This window comes from Triticum aestivum, chromosome 6A (assembly GCF_018294505.1).
Source record: "Triticum aestivum cultivar Chinese Spring chromosome 6A, IWGSC CS RefSeq v2.1, whole genome shotgun sequence".
NCBI lineage: Eukaryota > Viridiplantae > Streptophyta > Magnoliopsida > Poales > Poaceae > Triticum > Triticum aestivum.
In genome coordinates, this window is record NC_057809.1 from 18586891 (window position 1) to 18605342 (window position 18452).

Genomic DNA, 18452 nt, shown 5'->3' on the forward strand with positions numbered 1-18452 from the left:
GCGCGCGGCCAGCTATGGGCTGCCCCTTTTTCTCTTTTCCACTAAGGCCCATGAAGGCCCATATGGTTCCAGGGGGGTTCCGGTAACCTCCCGGTGATCCGGTAAAATCCCGATTTCACCCGGAACACTTCCGATGTCCAAACATAGGCTTCCAATATATCAATCTTTATGTCTCGACCATTTCGAGACTCCTCGTCATGTCCGTGATCACATCCGGGACTCCGAACAACCTTCGGTACATCAAAATGCATAAACTCATAATAACTGTCATCGTAACGTTAAGCGTGCGGACCCTACGGTTCGAGAACAATGTAGACATGACCGAGACACGTCTCTGGTCAATAACCAATAGCGGGACCTGGATGCCCATATTGGCTCCTACATATTCTACGAAGATCTTTATCGGTCAGACCGTATAACAACATACATTGTTCCCTTTGTCATCGGTATGTTACTTGCCCGAGATTCGATCGTCGGTATCCAATACCTAGTTCAATCTCGTTACCGGCAAGTCTCTTTACTCGTTCTGTAATACATCATCCCACAACTAACTCATTAGTTGCAATGCTTGCAAGGCTTGTGTAATGTGTATTACCGAGAGGGCCCAGAGATACCTCTCCGACAATCGGAGTGACAAATCCTAATCTCGAAATACGCCAACCCAACATCTACCATTGGAGACACCTGTAGTACTCCTTATAATCACCCAGTTACGTTGTGACGTTTGGTAGCACCCAAAGTGTTCCTCCGGCAAACGGGAGTTGCATAATCTCATAGTCATAGGAACTTGTATAAGTCATGAAGAAAGCAATAGCAACATACTAAACGATCGAGTGCTAAGCTAATGAAATGGGTCATGTCAATCACATCATTCAACTAATGATGTGACCTCGTTAATCAAATAACAACACATTGTTCATGGTCAGGAAACTTAACCATCTTTGATTAACGAGCTAGTCAAGTAGAGGCATACTAGTGACACTCTGTTTGTCTATGTATTCACACATGTATTATGTTTCCGGTTAATACAATTCTAGCATGAATAATAAACATTTATCATGATGTAAGGAAATAAATAATAACTTTATTATTGCCTCTAGGGCATATTTACTTCAGTCTCCCGCTTGCGCTAGAGTCAATAATCTAGATTACACAGTAATGATTCTAACGCCCATGGAGCCTTGGTGCTGATCATGTTTTGCTCATGGAAGAGGCTTAGTCAACAGGTCTGCAACATTCAGATCCGTATGTATCTTGCAAATCTCTATGTCTCCCACCTGGACTAGATCCCGGATGGAATTGAAGCGTCTCTTGATGTGTTTGGTCCTTTTGTGAAATCTGGATTCCTTTGCCAAAGCAATTGCACCAGTATTGTCACAAAAGATTTTCATTGGACCCGATGCACTAGGTATGACACCTAGATCGGATATGAACTCCTTCATCCAAACTCCTTCGTTCGCTGCTTCCGAAGCAGCTATGTACTCCGCTTCACATGTAGATCCCGCTACGACGCTTTGTTTAGAACTGCACCAACTGACAGCTCCACCGTTTAAAGTAAACACGTATCCGGTTTGCGATTTAGAATCGTCCGGATCAGTGTCAAAGCTTGCATCAACGTAACCTCTTACGGTGAGCTCTTTGTCACCTCCATACACGAGAAACATATCCTTAGTCCTTTTCAGGTATTTCAGGATGTTCTTGACCGCTGTCCAGTGATCCACTCCTGGATTACTTTGGTACCTCCCTGCTAAACTTATAGCAAGGCACACATCAGGTCTGGTACACAGCATTGCATACATGATAGAGCCTATGGCTGAAGCATAGGGAACATCTTTCATTTTCTCTTTATCTTCTGCAGTGGTCGGGCATTGAGTCTGACTCAACTTGACACCTTGTAATACAGGCAAGAACCCTTTCTTTGCTTGATCCATTTTGAACTTTTTCAAAATCTTGTCAAGGTATGTGCTTTGTGAAAGTCCAATTAAGCGTCCTATCTCTATAGATCTTAATGCCCAATATGTAAGCAGCTTCACCGAGGTCTTTCATTGAAAAACTCTTATTCAAGTATCCCTTTATGCTATCCAGAAATTCTATATCATTTCCAATCAGCAATATGTCATCCACATATAATATTAGAAATGCTACAGAGCTCCCACTCACTTTCTTGTAAATACAGGCTTCTCCAAAAGTCTGTATAAAGCCAAATGCTTTGATCACACTATCAAAGCGTTTATTCCAACTCTGAGATGCTTGCACCAGTCCATAAATGGATCGCTGGAGTTTGCACACTTTGTTAGCTCCCTTTGGATCGACAAAACCTTCCGGTTGCATCATATACAACTCTTCTTCCAGAAATCCATTCAGGAATGCAGTTTTGACATCCATCTGCCATATTTCATAATCATAAAACGCGGCAATTGCTAACATGATTCGGACAGACTTAAGCATCGCTACGGGTGAGAAGGTCTCATCGTAGTCAACCCCTTGAACTTGTCGAAAACCTTTTGCAACAAGTCGAGCTTTATAGACAGTAACATTACCGTCAGCGTCAGTCTTTTTCTTGAAGATCCATTTATTCTCAATTGCTTGCCGATCATCGGGCAAGTCAACCAAAGTCCATACTTTGTTCTCATACATGGATCCCATCTCAGATTTCATGGCCTCAAGCCACTTTATGGAATCTGGGCTCACCATCGCTTCTTCATAGTTCGTAGGTTCATCATGATCTAGTAGCATGACTTCCAGAACTGGATTACCGTACCACTCTGGCGCGGATCTTGCTCTGGTTGTTCTACGAGGTTCAGTAGTATCTTGTTCTGAAGTTTCATGATCATTATCATTAACTTCCTCACTTATTGGTGTAGGTGTCGCAGAAACAGTTTTCTATGATGTACTACTTTCTAATAAGGGAGCGGGTACAGTTACCTCGTCAAGTTCTACTTTCCTCCTACTCACTTCTTTTGAGAGAAACTCCTTCTCAAGAAAGTTTCCGAATTTAGCAACAAAAGTCTTGCCTTCGGATCTGTGATAGAAGGTGTATCCAATAGTTTCCTTTGGATATCCTATGAAGACACATTTATCCGATTTGGGTTCGAGCTTATCAGGTTGAAGCTTTTTCACATAAGCATCGCAACCCCAAACTTTAAGAAACGACAACTTTGGTTTCTTGCCAAACCACAGTTCATAAGGCGTCGTCTCAACGGATTTTCATGGTGCCCTATTTAACGTGAATGCGGCCGTCTCTAAAGCGTATCCCCAAAACGATAGCGGTAAATCAGTAAGAGACATCATAGATCGTACCATATCTAGTAAAGTACGATTACGACGTTCGGACACACCATTACGCTGTGGTGTTCCGGGTGGCGTGAGTTGCGAAACTATTCCATAATTTTTCAAATGTATACCAAACTCGTAACTCAAATATTCTCCTCCACGATCAGATCGTAGAAACTTTATTTTCTTGTTACGATGATTTTCAACTTCACTCTGAAATTCCTTGAACTTTTCAAATGTTTCAGACTTGTGTTTCATTAAGTAGATATACCCATATCTGCTTAAATCATCTGTGAAGGTGAGAAAATAACAATATCCGTCACGAGCCTCAATATTCATCGGACCACATACATCGGTATGTATGATTTCCAATAAATTTGTTGCTCTCTCCATAGTACCGGAGAACGGTGTTTTAGTCATCTTGCCCATGAGGCACGGTTCGCAAGTACCAAGTGATTCATAATCAAGTGGTTCCAAAAGTCCATCAATATGGAGTTTCTTCATGCGCTTTACACCGATATGACCTAAACGACAGTGCCACAAATAAGTTGCACTATCATTATCAACTCTGCATCTTTTGGCTTCTACATTATGAATATGTGTATCACTACTATCGAATTTAACAAAAATCGACCACTCTTCAAGGGTGCATGACCATAAAAGATATTACTCATATAAATAGAACAACCATTATTCTCTGATTTAAATGAATAACCGTCTCGCATTAAACAAGATCCAGATATAATGTTCATGCTCAACGCTGGCACCAAATAACAATTATTTAGGTCTAATATTAATCCCGAAGGTAGATGTAGAGGTAGCGTGCCGACCGCGATCACATCGACTTTGGAACCGTTTTCCACGCGCATCGTCACCTCGTCCTTAGCTAATCTTCGCTTAATCCGTAGTCCCTGTTTCGAGTTGCAAATATTAGCAACAGAACCAGTATCAAATACCCAGGTGCTACTGCGAGCATTAGTAAGGTACACATCAATAACATGTATATCACATATACCTTTGTTCACCTTGCCATCCTTCTTATCCGCCAAATACTTGGGGCAGTTCCGCTTCCAGTGAGCAGTCTGCTTGCAGTAGAAGCACTCAGTTTCAGGCTTAGGTCCAGACTTGGGCTTCTTTTCTTGAGCAGCAACTTGCTTGCCGTTCTTTTTGAAGTTCCCCTTCTTCTTCCTTTGTCCTTTTTCTTGAAACTAGTGGTCTTGTTAACCATCAACACTTGATGCTCCTTCTTGATTTCTACCTCCGCAGCTTTCAGCATTGCGAAGAGCTCGGGAATAGTCTTGTTCATCCCTTGCATATTATAGTTCATCACGAAGCTCTTGTAGCTTGGTGGCAGTGATTGGAGAATTCTGTCAATGACGCAATCATTTGGAAGATTAACTCCCAATTGAATCAAGTGATTATTATACCCAGACATTTTGAGTATATGCTCACTGACAGAACTGTTCTCCTCCATCTTGCAGCTATACAACTTATTGGAGACTTCATATCTCTCAATCCGGGCATTTGCTTGAAATATTAACTTCAACTCCTGGAACATCTCATATGCTCCATGACGTTCAAAACATCGTTGAAGTCCCGATTCTAAGCCGTAAAGCATGGCACACTGAACTATCGAGTAGTCATCAGCTTTGCTCTGCCAGACGTTCATAACATCTTGTGTTGCTCCAGCAGCAGGCCTGGCACCCAGCGGTGCTTCCAGGACGTAATTCTTCTGTGCAGCAATGAGGATAATCCTCAAGTTACGGACCCAGTCCGTGTAATTGCTACCATCATCTTTCAACTTTGCTTTCTCAAGAAACGCATTAAAATTCAACGGAACAACAACACGAGCCATCTATCTACAGTCAACATAAACAAGCAAGATACTATCAGGTACTAAGTTCATGATAAATTTAAGTTCAATTAATCATATTACTTAAGAACTCCCACTTAGATAGACATCCTTCTAATCCTCTAAGTGATCACGTGATCCAAATCAACTAAACCATGTCCGATCATCACGTGAGATGGAGTAGTTTTATCGGTGAACATCATTATGTTGATCATATCTACTATATGATTCACGCTCGACCTTTCGGTCTCCGTATTCCGAGGCCATATCTGTATATGCTTGGCTCGTCAAGTATAACCTGAGTATTCCGCGTGTGCAACTGTTTTGCACCCGTTGTATTTGAACGTAGAGCCTATCACACCCGATCATCACGTGGTGTCTCAGCACGAAGAACTTTTGCAATGGTGCATACTCAGGGAGAACACTTCTTGATAATTTAGTGAGAGATCATCTTATAATGCTACCATCAATCAAAGCAAGATAAGATGCATAAAAGATAAACATCACATGCAATCAATATAAGTGATATGATATGGCCATCATCATCTTGTGCTTGTGATCTCCATCTCTGAAGCACCGTCATGATCACCATCGTCACCGGCGCGACACCTTGATCTCCATCGTAGCATCGTTGTCGTCTCGCCAATCTTATGCTTCCACGACTATCGCTAACGCTTAGTGATAAAGTAAAGCATTACATCGCGATTGCATTGCATACAATAAAGCGACAACCATATGGCTCCTGCCAGTTGCCGATAACTCGGTTACAAAACATAATCATCTCATACAATAAAATTTAGCATCATGTATTGACCATATCACATCACAACATGCCCTGCAAAAACAAGTTAGACGTCCTCTACTTTGTCGTTGCAAGTTTTACGTGGCTGCTATGGGCTTAAGCAAGAACTCATCTCACCTACGCATCAAAACCACAACGATAGTTTGTCAAATAGACTCCGTTTTAACCTTCTCAAGGACCGGGCGTAGCCATACTCGGTTCAACTAAAGTTGGAGAGACAGTCGCCCGCAAGCCATCTATGTGCAAAGCACGTCGAGGGAACCGGTCTCACGTAAGCGTACGCGTAAGGTTGGTCCGGGTCGTCTCGTCCAACAATATCGCCGAACCAAAGTATGACATGCTGGTAGGCAGTATGACTTGTATCACCCACAACTTACTTGTGTTCTACTCGTGCAAATAACATCAAACCATAAAACCTAGGCTCGGATGCCACTGTTGGGGAACGTAGTAATTTCAAAAAATTCATACGCACACGCAAGATCATGGTGATGCATAGCAACGAGGGGGAGAGTCTGATCTAGATACCCTTGTAGATCGCAACGGAAGCGTTGACACAACGTAGAGGAAGTAGTCGTACGTCTTCTTCCCGATCTGACTGATCCAAGCACCGTTACTCCGGCACCTCCGAGTTCTTAGCACACGTTCAGCTCGATGACGATCCTCGGGCTCCGATCCAGCAAAGCGTCGAGGAAGAGTTCCGTCAGCACGACGGTGTGGTGACGATCTTGATGTACTACCGACGCAGGGCTTCGCCTAAGCACTACAACGATATGATCGAGGTGGAATTTGGTGGCAGGGGGCACCGCACACGGCTAAGGAACGATCTCAATGATCAACTTGTGTGTCTAGAGGTGCCCCCTGCCCCCGTATATAAAGGATCCAAGGGGGAGGGGTGCGCCGGCCAGGGAGAGGGCGCGGGAGGAGTCCTACTCCTACCGGGAGTAGGACTCCCCCCTCAATCCTATTCCAACTAGGATTCCCAAGGAGGAAAAGAGAGAGAGGGGGGCCGGCCCCTTCTCCTAGTCCTAATAGGACTAAGGGAAGGGGGGCGCGCGGCCAGCTATGGGCTGCCCCTTTTTCTCTTTTCCACTAAGGCCCATGATGGCCCATATGGTTCCCGGGGGGTTCCGATAACCTCCCGGTGATCCGGTAAAATCCCGATTTCACCCGGAACACTTCCGATGTCCAAACATAGGCTTCCAATATATCGATCTTTATGTCTCGACCATTTCGAGACTCCTCGTCATGTCCGTGATCACATCCGGGACTCCGAACAACCTTCGGTACATCAAAATGCATAAACTCATAATAACTGTCATCGTAACGTTAAGCGTGCGGACCCTACGGTTCGAGAACAATGTAGACATGACCGAGACACGTCTCCGGTCAATAACCAATAGCGGGACCTGGATGCCCATATTGGCTCCTACATATTCTACGAAGATCTTTATCGGTCAGACGGTATAACAACATACATTGTTCCCTTTGTCATCGGTATGTTACTTGCCCGAGATTCGATCGTCGGTATCCAATACCTAGTTCAATCTCGTTACCGGCAAGTCTCTTTACTCGTTCTGTAATACATCATCCCGCAACTAACTCATTAGTTGCAATGCTTGCAAGGCTTGTGTAATGTGTATTACCGAGAGGGCCTAGAGATACCTCTCCGACAATCGGAGTGACAAATCCTAATCTCGAAATACGCCAACCCAACATCTACCATTGGAGACACCTGTAGTACTCCTTTATAATCACCCAGTTACGTTGTGACGTTTGGTAGCACCCAAGTGTTCCTCCGGCAAACGGGAGTTGCATAATCTCATAGTCATAGGAACTTGTATAAGTCATGAAGAAAGCAATAGCAACATACTAAACGATCGAGTGCTAAGCTAATGAAATGGGTCATGTCAATCACATCATTCAACTAATGATGTGACCTCGTTAATCAAATAACAACACATTGTTCATGGTCAGGAAACTTAACCATCTTTGATTAACGAGCTAGTCAAGTAGAGGCATACTAGTGACACTCTGTTTGTCTATGTATTCACACATGTATTATGTTTCCGGTTAATACAATTCTAGTATGAATAATAAACATTTATCATGATGTAAGGAAATAAATAATAACTTTATTATTGCCTCTAGGGCATATTTCCTTCATGTCCGGCATCATCTTGATCGATCTTCACTCCGCGCCATCGAGTCAACCTTGGAGTTCATCGGCGCCACCGAATCCACCTCCGGCGTTTGTTCGAAAGGGGCTTGATCAATGTCAACCGCGTTCGTGTCCAACAAGTTCATGAACTCGGTTGATCCATTGTTCGAACCACCGCTGTAGCGAACGATAACAAGTCACGCGCTATCGAGAATAATGGCGAAAAATGAAAGGGAATCGCCAAGACCGAAGGCGCATACCTTCCGGCCATTTCGTCGAACACCTCGCTCGCGGGGGGAGCGGCACCGTTGAACGGCATCGACGGAGCCCCTCCTTGCGGCGGGATGGAGTGAGAGGTTGAAGAAGGTGGCTTCTTTGAAGCCGGAACCTTCCTCCGCTTTACGCCCGCGACCTTGCCGACCTTTTCCGTCGCCGGTCGGGATCGCGTTGCCGCGTTGGCGCCCGGAGCGCGGGCCATCGCGGCGAGGGTGGACGGATTCCCGCCCTGCACGACAACATTGCCCTGCCGCTTGCGTGCAGGCGCGACTTGGGCTTGGGCGACGGCGGCGGGGCCAACTTGGCCGGCGACGAGATCCGCCCAAGCGGAAGGGGCGTGGTCGACCTCGGCGGTGACGGGGGACAGTAGGGGGTCGTCCATGGCGGCGACGGCCGGCCGGGGAAGAGCAGCCGAAGCTTGCGGAGTGGGAGCAATGGTGGCGGAGGGTGCGGGGAGCGGGAAGGGCCGCGCGGAAATGTCCCTCCCGCCAAATCTCGCGCGGAATAGGTGTTGAGCTTGGGTCGACCTCCCAGCCCGTGAAGATAGAGGTTGGGGGAGAAGATTTGCCGCGCCCCGCAAAAAAAATTGCGAGCCGGGGCGGGATGCGGGGTTTGCTCGTACAGATTTTCTGGATCCGACCTGCAATTTGACGGTTATTTTACAGATTAAGGCGTTTTGCGGGATCTGCTAGAGTTGCTTTAATAAGGTACGAGTCACATGGGCGTTATTGGGATTGGAATGCCGAGAAAATCCTAGTGTAGTGGTCAAAACTTTTGGTCGTTCGCATCATTTGCATAGCATCCCACGTTAGTGTGCCCAATTAATATATGGTGCTCTTTTCCGCTTATATAGAGATTGGAAAATAATAGTAGTACGTGCAACGGCATCCCATCCCCATGGGGCGGCGATCGTGCATGTTACGAGCGCGCATGTGTTTGGACGCACCCATGCTTTCACTGGCGCGCGGTGGTGGAAGCGCGCGCGCGCGTGCGACGCGTGTCTCGTCTCCTCGGCCGGGCAGACGGAACCGACAGAGAGACGACCAATTAATGGCCGCCGGCCGCCGGGTTTCTTGGCCGTTGTCTCCATGGTTTCGGCCAAACAGAGCCTGCGCCTTTCTTTTTCTTTTTAGCTTCGGCAGTCCCACGACCACGAGCCACGGTAGCGCCGCTGGTCAACGAGTCTGGCAGGCGAAGCAGCTTCTCTCGTGATCGCGGCCGCAGCAGATCATAGCATGCACGTAGTACAAATTGTTCGGTTCCCGTGCCAGCTCACCCGTCTGTCAGATCGCCCCGGCGGATCTCACTGGATTCGATCGGTGCTTGTCGTTGGTGGATCTTCTTGGATCCGGTCTTTGTTCATGTGTTTTCAGATTGGATCCTGTTGATCTAAGCTTTTCTTCCTCGGTGGCGGTTGCTGTTCTGATGCGTTGGTCCTATGGGGACTTGGCACGAAGGCTCCGGCGAGGGAGGGGCGATGATGGTGGCACGCCTTCGGCTAGCTTCAGTGCTTGTAGTCATCGGTATGTGGTCTACAAATCTGAATGTAATTTTTATTATTTTTTGTGTTCGTTGTACTACCACGATTAAGATGAAACTTCTATATCTAAATAGCTAGCCCCCACTAACATATTTCTCTCAACATGCAAGCATGCCACCTCATCATTCAACTTGCATAGAAAAGACCCACCTCACCATGCAACTATGCATATTAAAAATCCACTTCAACATGCAAACATGCATGCATGTAAAATTCCATTCTATTATGGAATTAGATTTAATTCTTATATAATTTTAAAAACTATTATTTGAAATATTCATGTTCCATATAACCAAAATCTCACTAAAATATTGCAAAATATTTCCGCAACAACGTGCGGGGCATCATCTAGTATATTAAAAGTTTCTCCCAAAAAGGAATCATGTTCACTAAATGAATAAATAATCATGGATGAAAACTGAAAGAAAAAACAAAACATAAAAATAAAAAAAGGCAATAAAGAACACCGCTGGACATAGCAGTTAGCCATCTTACAAATAGTCGGATCTGTGATGAAGGGAGATCGATGAACTCGGTCTTCTTCACCAACTTCCCCTAAACTTGGTCTTGTTCAACATGCGCTGAGTTGGGGAAGGCACAAGCTCCAGCAGTGTGCAAGGGCTGAGAGTGGCCATCTTCAAAGCACATTGGTGATCATGTAGGGGAGGGGAAGACAACAGTCCACCGCATCTAACATGGAAAATTCCTTAAGGCCCTTCCCAGTGCTTTACCGTGGACAGGTGTTAAGCATGCCACATAAGCGAAAAAATGACATGGCACATCATTTAAAGAGGGGAGAGAGCACTTTGGTGACCCCAGAAAGAACCAATGCCAAACGCGAGAACCTAGGCAAACCACTTAAATGAAACAATTTGACCAATGCAAGAAAGACTTTAGGTGTTAACTCATTAAATAAAGTGTGCTTAGCAACAACAATTTAAGCACCTATGCATTGGGAAGTTGAGTTACTAAGATATTTAATGCACTTAGCACCTCATCTAAGCACCATTGCATTGTGAGAGGTCTAAAGAGCGGAGCGCTGGACTAATACTTGCACCTTCAATGCCCGTCTCGAGCATTCATTCAACCTCATCAAGCCTTGAGGCGATTTATCACTACTGAGAGCGTTTGTATAAAACTCTCCCGTTTTCTCCAAGGCACCATCCTTGAACGGGATTTGCCCTTTTTTTCATAGTCATCTAGATTAGCCACCACACAAGTTTGATCTTAGACCAAACAACGTTATTGAAACACATGATATTTTTTAGTTTTTCAAATGCACCATGGAGTACAAGCGCAAATAGAATTAAGAGCATAATTATTTTTGTTTGGTAGCAAAAATCTCGCCACTGGTAGAAAATCAACACTCGCAGGTTTACCAAAGTATAAGGAAATAACCTCTCGGGTTCTGTGGCAACTATCACAGAGAAAGACATCATGCAGGTTTAATTGTGCTGTGTTTCTTCACATTATCTTAAGTCATTAGTTTGTTACTAGCGAATAACTAAAGGAACACTTGCACTTTGTGGGTGGGGGAGGGGAGGATCTGATCAGACCAGACAACTTGAATGAAAACCGGTCGCACCCCATTATACTTAATGATGCTATAAAGAGAGACAGTATAGTATGCCCCATTTGAGTCATATTGCCAAACTAGTGCATCGTCGGTTCTCCAAAGAGACGCGTATTTGGCAATCTGCTCAAGACATTACCAGTCTTCCATTAACCTAGGTGAGAAAACCGTTTCAAAAGTAAGTTTAAAGGTCTGGTCCTCAATCACATTTGCAATTGTTGAACATCGATGGTGGTGAGTAGTGTAAAGAGGCAAAAAATTGAACAGACAAGGAGGATGCGCCAAACCAAATAGCATTCCAAAATATGATTTTATTTCTACCCCCCACCATCCACATGTATCCAAACTTCAAAACCTTGCAAGCCCACATCACTCACTACAAGAACCGTGAAGGTTTAAGGGGATTGTTGGCAAATATGTTAGTTCTTACTGTACTTGCTAAGTATGGTTTTCCAATTTTAGTCTTCCTTTTTTAAACAATCTTTTAACCTGGTTTCCTTGGAGGCACAAGTTCACATATGTAAGAATGGGGATGCCAAGTCCACCATGTCCTTTCTTCATAGATAGCAGGTGCCAGTTGGTCAAGTGAAGCTTCCTATTCCATTCAAAGTCACTCACAACTAATTGTTAATCATATCTAAAGCCCACGTAGCAAATTTGAAGAAAAAGTGGAGGTACACATGAATGATTGAGAGGCGGGCTTTTATCAATACAAGCCTAACATTGTAGGACAAAAGTTTACATCTCCATCCTGCAATCCATTTAAGAATTTTATCAACCATTGGTTCTATGTCGTACTTTCTAAACTTATTATTTTCTTTAAAAATATGATATATATAATCAAACAACACATCTTTTCCTCAACCGCATGCGATCGTGGTGGCTAGGACACTCTTCCATCCAAGCATTATGTCGAGACTGTGGATCCACCTCCCCTCCACATGTTGCTCGGGTGGCCGGTGGCAGGGAGGGGGATCACAGTACCTTGGCTCCTACTAGTAGTTTAGGTATGAATTTTTCCTCGCACGGGTGACACTTCATCTTCGAGCTGGTCTTCCAGGCTCTGATCATCCATGATTCCGTCCATCATTACGGAGTCAACGATGCATAGATGTAGATTTTTGTCGTCTTCTTTGGACTAGGGTTTCTCGTTATGCGTACGTGGCTGTGAGATTTGGTGCCAGGTGCTTCGAATCGATTCAAGGGTTCAATGATGACAATCATGGCTCTGGGCACTAGTGTTTGTGGGCACGTGCACAACGACTTAGCGACTATCATTGACAAGGCCATGTCGGCTCCAGTAGGGGAGCGGCTACATCGGCACGTCGGTGACTTGTTTTGAAAGCGCCAGTGGTCCAAGGTCCTCGATGTATATTTTATTACGCACGGGGTGCTTTGTACTTATGGTGAAACTTTATAATATATCCATGTCCTTCTCACACACCAAAAACAAGTACATCATATTTGCCAAAGGGTTAATTGGATGAAGAAAATCTCTAGCTAGAAATGAAATCACTAAACTATTCTCTAGGCAGTATTTTCTGGAGCAGGAAATCTCTAAACTATCATCCTACCTTGCATCTTCAAACGAAATAAAATTTCAACGTGACAAGCTGGGAAAGGAAAATAAAAACCGCCACAAAACCGGTGTGGAACCTTTTTTTAGAGGTCGTCGGTGAGAAACTAGGGATGCAGGAAAAAAAATGGGGTAGTGTGATAGTGGGGCTGGGCTGCATCGGCATGTGGGAGTGCAGCTAGAGGCCCAATACACACAGACTGGAAGCCCAGTGCCCAGAGAATAAATAATTTTATTTAAATGTCCATTTGCTCAAAAAAAACTTGAAACAAAATTACTCGGAAAAAAATAATCAATCTCCACGGCTCGGCATCACGAATATTGCCATACATGAGTATGAAATACGATCATATGGGGCCATTTCTAAAATACCATAAGTTCAATACTTCCGACACTACAGGAAAGAAATTCACGGAACGTTCAAAGATAGAAAAAAAATCCACAGCTGTTGTTCCCCTTGTTTGCTCTGTTTTTTGCCAGTTCCCACGCATCGGAAACTTAGTATTAATGTGGCAATTTAAGTATTTTGATTATGAAAACAGAGTTACAAATTGGCGCCAGATGTCGAAAAGAAATGGTAAAAGAGGGATACTTAGTTTGAAATATACGTTTTGTATTTAACATTTTATACTATTCGTAGATCTACTGAAATTGTTCACAGTGCTCACCCTTTTTAAAAAACTAATCCGTCTTATTATTTTACTGTTCATCCAAACTCACATAGCTCGGGCTTAGAACAACACTTTCAGTGTGAAACCTTCTTTTTAGGGGTCGCCGGTGAGAAACTAGAGACGCGGGAAAATAAATGGGGGAGTGTGATAGTGGGGTTGGGATGCATCGGCATGTGGGAGTGCAGCTAGAGGCCCAATACACAGACTGGAAGCGAGTGCCCAGATAATACTTAGTTTGAAATATATGTTCTGTATTTAACATTTTTTACTATTCGTAGATCTACTGAAATTGTTACCAGTTATTTTTTTCACAGTGCTCGCCCTTTTTTCCTTTAATAATGATGAAAACAGAGTTTTTTTATAGATGAACGCTGCTACTTACTTTGTCAATTTCTCAATACCTGTTTCATCCATGCATCAATCCAAAATTAACAGTGCCTCATTTGGGTAACATAAATCAGAGCAGTCAAAAGTTTATTTTGCATCTAGCGGCAGCTCAGCTCCAACTGCAGAGGCCGGGGGTCCTCCTCCATTTCCAAAAAAAAAACAGCTCAGCTCCAACTGGATGACGGGCCAAAGTAACCAACCTGTAACAAGCCCAACTACAGGGGGAGGATCACAGTTAACTGTCAGCAAGAATGCTTTGTTGCAAGAGAAGAATTTTGCTTATTACTCCAATTTAGTGCCCCGGTCATTTTTTATCTTTTAGAATGTAGACGATTGAATTGCACTGTTGATTCATCAGCTTCTCAGTTTTGAAGATTGAATTAACTGAGAACTGAAAGATAAATATTCAGGATAAGAAATTTAAGATGAGTGACTGAAGCTTCAAATTGGCCAAGAACACACGGACCAGTCTCATTTTCAGATGCAAACCAAATGTTTTAGATGCAAAGGCAGGTGACAAAGACTCACAAGATTCAGGTTCACAGGAGAATTAAGATTGAAAGGTTTGCATCTTTCGCCATTCCCACAGAAATCACAGATACAATATCGGCCTTCCTCATCGAGATCTGATGAAAGGGCCACTACACTACAGCTTGCAACTCGAGACCAGGCAACACGACACGGTTCCTCGGCGCAGGCTAGGCTATGGGGGCGGCTACTCCTTGGCGGCGACCTTCTTCTTGGGGGACTTGGTGGCCGTCTTCTTCTTGGGCGACTTGGCCTCCTTCTCGGCGGCGGCGGGGGACTTCTTGGGGAGCAGCACAGAGTTGATGTTGGGGATCACGCCGCCGTGGGCGATGGTCACGCCGGCGAGCAGCCTGCCGAGCTCCTGGTCGTTGCGGACGGCGAGGAGAAGGTGGCGCGGGATGATGCGGGTCTTCTTGTTGTCCTTGGCCGCGTTGCCGGCGAGCTCCAGGACCTGAGATTTCAAGCAAGAACCAAGTCAGTTATCTGTCGAACACAAGAAGAACAGAGCAGGACAGATGCTCGGGGACAGGAAAGATCTGTGCGCACCTCGGCGGCGAGGTACTCGAGGACGGCGGCGAGGTAGACGGGGGCGCCGGAGCCGACGCGCTGGGCGTAGCGGCCCTTCTTGAGGTAGCGGCCGATGCGGCCGACGGGGAACTGGAGCCCGGCCTTCACGGAGCGGGTCACCGCCTTCTTCCTGTCGCCGCCCTTCCTTCCGGCCATCTTGCTTGCTTGCTGCTTCTCCGGCGATGAGGGCTCTCGAGGTGTGGTGTTGGCGGCGGTTGCGCTAGATCGGGATGCTCTGAGTTTGTGCTTCTGGACGGCGGCGAGGGCGCGGCTTTTATTGGAGGCGGGAGCGTCGCGGGAGGGGGGAGCGATCCGCGTGACGTGCTGCGCCCACCGTTGGATCTGAGGGGAGCGTGGCGGGCAGGGGGGGTGATCCGTGGGAGCTCCAGATGGGCCAATCAGAGAGCAGAGATTTGCGATGCTTGTAATTGAAATTGAGTTCAAAACCAAAATCAGACCATTTACTGAAATGGGCATGAATTCTCTTTCTTTTGCCATTAGATGGGCTTCAATTCTGATTCTGTTGTTTGGTCGTATATAAAATTGTGATATAATTGGGATTAAGTGGATATCAATACCAATTTTTATTTGGAATAGCTAAAAAATTCTTTGTGCATTGCAACTGGGGCATACATTTTTTGTGGTTTACATCAACTACGTCTATCTTCCGCCCACTACCTCTGCCTCCCAATCCAATCTTACCACCTATGTAGATGGCTTGTCTAATCAAAACCCCTGTTCCACTGTCACCTACACACTTTGGAGTTTAGACATATAATTGTGCAGTTGTGTATATGTGAAGATTCCAAGAAGGGAAAAAACATACGTACAGATCGTCAATATCCATCTAGCCTCTACATAGCATTGGGATGAAAAAGAAAAGTCAAAGACATAGGAACCTAAGTTGGTCCGGTGGAATAAAAGCTGGAGAAAACACGAGTTCACAAGTGGACTTAAAGACATGGTATGAATATATCGAAAAGAAAGGGTGACTTTTGAAGAACTCATGATGAATGACAGTATTAAGCAGATTGGTGGTTAACTACTCATATAGTCAATATTCTTGAGTATATTTTATCATTATTTATGTTTTACAATGTTCCTCTTAAATGTTAGCCTTTGCACCGAACATTCGTCTTATCACAACAACGATGGGTCACTAGGATTTAGTAGCACTCATAAGAAGATTTAGTACTATCAAATATTCCCTCCGTCCCAAAATAAGTGTCTCAACTTTGTATCAACATTGAGACACTTATTTTGGGACGTGGAAGTAGTATGTTGTGATGACCATTGGCATGAGAAGCTAATGTGTCATTGTCATTATCATTGTACTAACATTGGAATGGAAGGTGTTTAGTATTTATTTCTTCCTAAAGCAGCAAGTTGTATTGCATTGACTACACAAATTGCTAGCAAAGTAATTCAATATATTTAACATCCCACAAGTGTTTCCTATTTTAGGACAAGCGGTATTCCAGAAAGTATTTGCATTGATCCAATGAGTTCCCCTTATCAAGTATGATGAGGTTCCAACACAAGGATTCATGGGTCGAAGATAACCCATGTGATTTTTAGTTGTGAGGATTTTGGAGGGTTCCACAACCTTGGGAGTAACATGTACAATTATTTTCATACTAACTTGTGTCACCAATCCATAACTATAGACGGAAAACAACTAAGAAATGAAAAAAAATTAGTGATAAAGCCAACAAGCGCACATGAGATATCCACCATATGATATTGCTCCCCAGCAACAGCGCTAGAAAAGAGCTTGATATTCCCCAAGTACAAGGAATTGCCTTAGCAATTTCCAAAGGTGGATGTGATAAGTATGGAGTGTGAAACTGACAAGGAGCTGAAGGTAGGATTAATATTCTGTGAGGTCCTATATGCCACTGTTACAACCCCACGTACACTAAACCTTTGCTTCACCTAGGAAATGAACTATAACTACGTTCTAGGTGTAAAAGGGTAGCTTTGCAAGGTAATAGATAACTAGAAAATAAAGGCCGGTGTTGTTTAAGTAAAAGTACAATAAAACAAAGATAGCGAGGGTGAAAAAGCGGTGATAGGATATGGGAAATTGTCCCTAGGCAATTGGCTAAATTACTAGATTGATCGTCCTCATTGCAGTTTGATATGTGGGAGAGGCCTCTGTTAACATACAGTTCGTACCTGGAATCATATGTGCTTATGATTAGAACTACTAGCAAGCATCGACAAAAACTAACACCTTCATTAAAGTAAACTCAATCATAGCATTAAGGTATGTATTGGTCCCATTCATCCCATACGCACCATGATGAAAACAATAAACTCAACAATACATACATGTGTCTTGAATATATAATCAACATCGTAGAAGATGCATCCATGGTAAAGAAAAGTATAATAAAAAATTGTCAAATCTCGTGAGAATTTTTCACCTATCTCCTAATCCCATAATATGAGCCCATGCAAACTTTTGCATTTTTTCAACCATATTGGCTGATTCCTAATTTTTAGATGAAAATGCCAAAATTGCATTTAAAACCTAAAAGTAGCAAATCAAATATGAAAAACCTAAGTTGAAATTATTTCTAATATGTAATTTAATTCATGTAGAAAAAGTGACTCCAACTCTCTTTGTCACACGTCGGATGCAGTGTACCTCTGTTCTATTGCTTCTGCAGAGTGTGTCGGGAGATCTGGGATGTTGTTGCTCACTGACTTGAACTGAGGTAAGTTAACTTCTTTTCCTGAATTTCATGGTCAAACACAAAGAAGAACTTAAGGGACACAAGAGGGAAGAAAATGAAAAACTTTGGCAAGATGTACATGCTTGTGTTGATCAGCGCTTTATATTTACATGGAGACGAAATAATAGGATATTTGGTTCAAATAGGATGGATATCTCTAAGCATATTGCCACTAGGAAAAAAAACACTCTACTGTTCAGATTCATAACTTTCCATAAACAGGTTTTACTTGATCGAAATTGGAGGTTAAGATAGCTTGATTTTTTTCACTGGGATTAGACTTATGTTTTACTCAGAAAGTCCATCTACCTATCTCTCAAATAAAAGAAAAATGAACCTAACTAGTGTGATGTAAATTTTCTGCCGTATTTGTGCATAGAACTGGTTCACCTGGTTGTTACCGAGGAAATAGATGATGTTTTTAAGAGATGTCATTCTTTTATATTAAAGAGATGGCGTTTTGGATTAAGAGATGATATTTTTTATTTATTAAGAGATGGCGCTTAAA

At 43.8% G+C, this 18452-nt stretch overlaps 1 protein-coding gene across 1 annotated transcript; it reads right to left on the reverse strand.

The window, feature by feature from the left end:
• Window positions 1-14658: 14658 nt before the first annotated feature.
• On the reverse strand, window positions 14659-15451 carry LOC123131713 (histone H2A.1-like). The gene is made up of 2 exons (XM_044551387.1): window positions 15183-15451; window positions 14659-15087 (listed from the first exon to the last, which is right to left on the reverse strand). Exons 1-2 carry the CDS (start codon window positions 15357-15359, stop codon window positions 14824-14826), a joined length of 441 nt encoding a protein of 146 aa, XP_044407322.1. The 5' UTR covers window positions 15360-15451; the 3' UTR covers window positions 14659-14823.
• Between the last annotated feature and the right edge of the window lie 3001 nt (window positions 15452-18452).

Bases quoted from the DNA above. Each gene is read 5' to 3' on its own strand.
- LOC123131713 (XM_044551387.1), bottom strand. From the start codon at position 15,359: ATGGCCGGAAGGAAGGGCGGCGACAGGAAGAAGGCGGTGACCCGCTCC. The intron at 15,088-15,182 runs GTGCGCACAGAT...TTGAAATCTCAG, and splicing joins TCGAGTACCTCGCCGCCGAG to GTCCTGGAGCTCGCCGGCAA.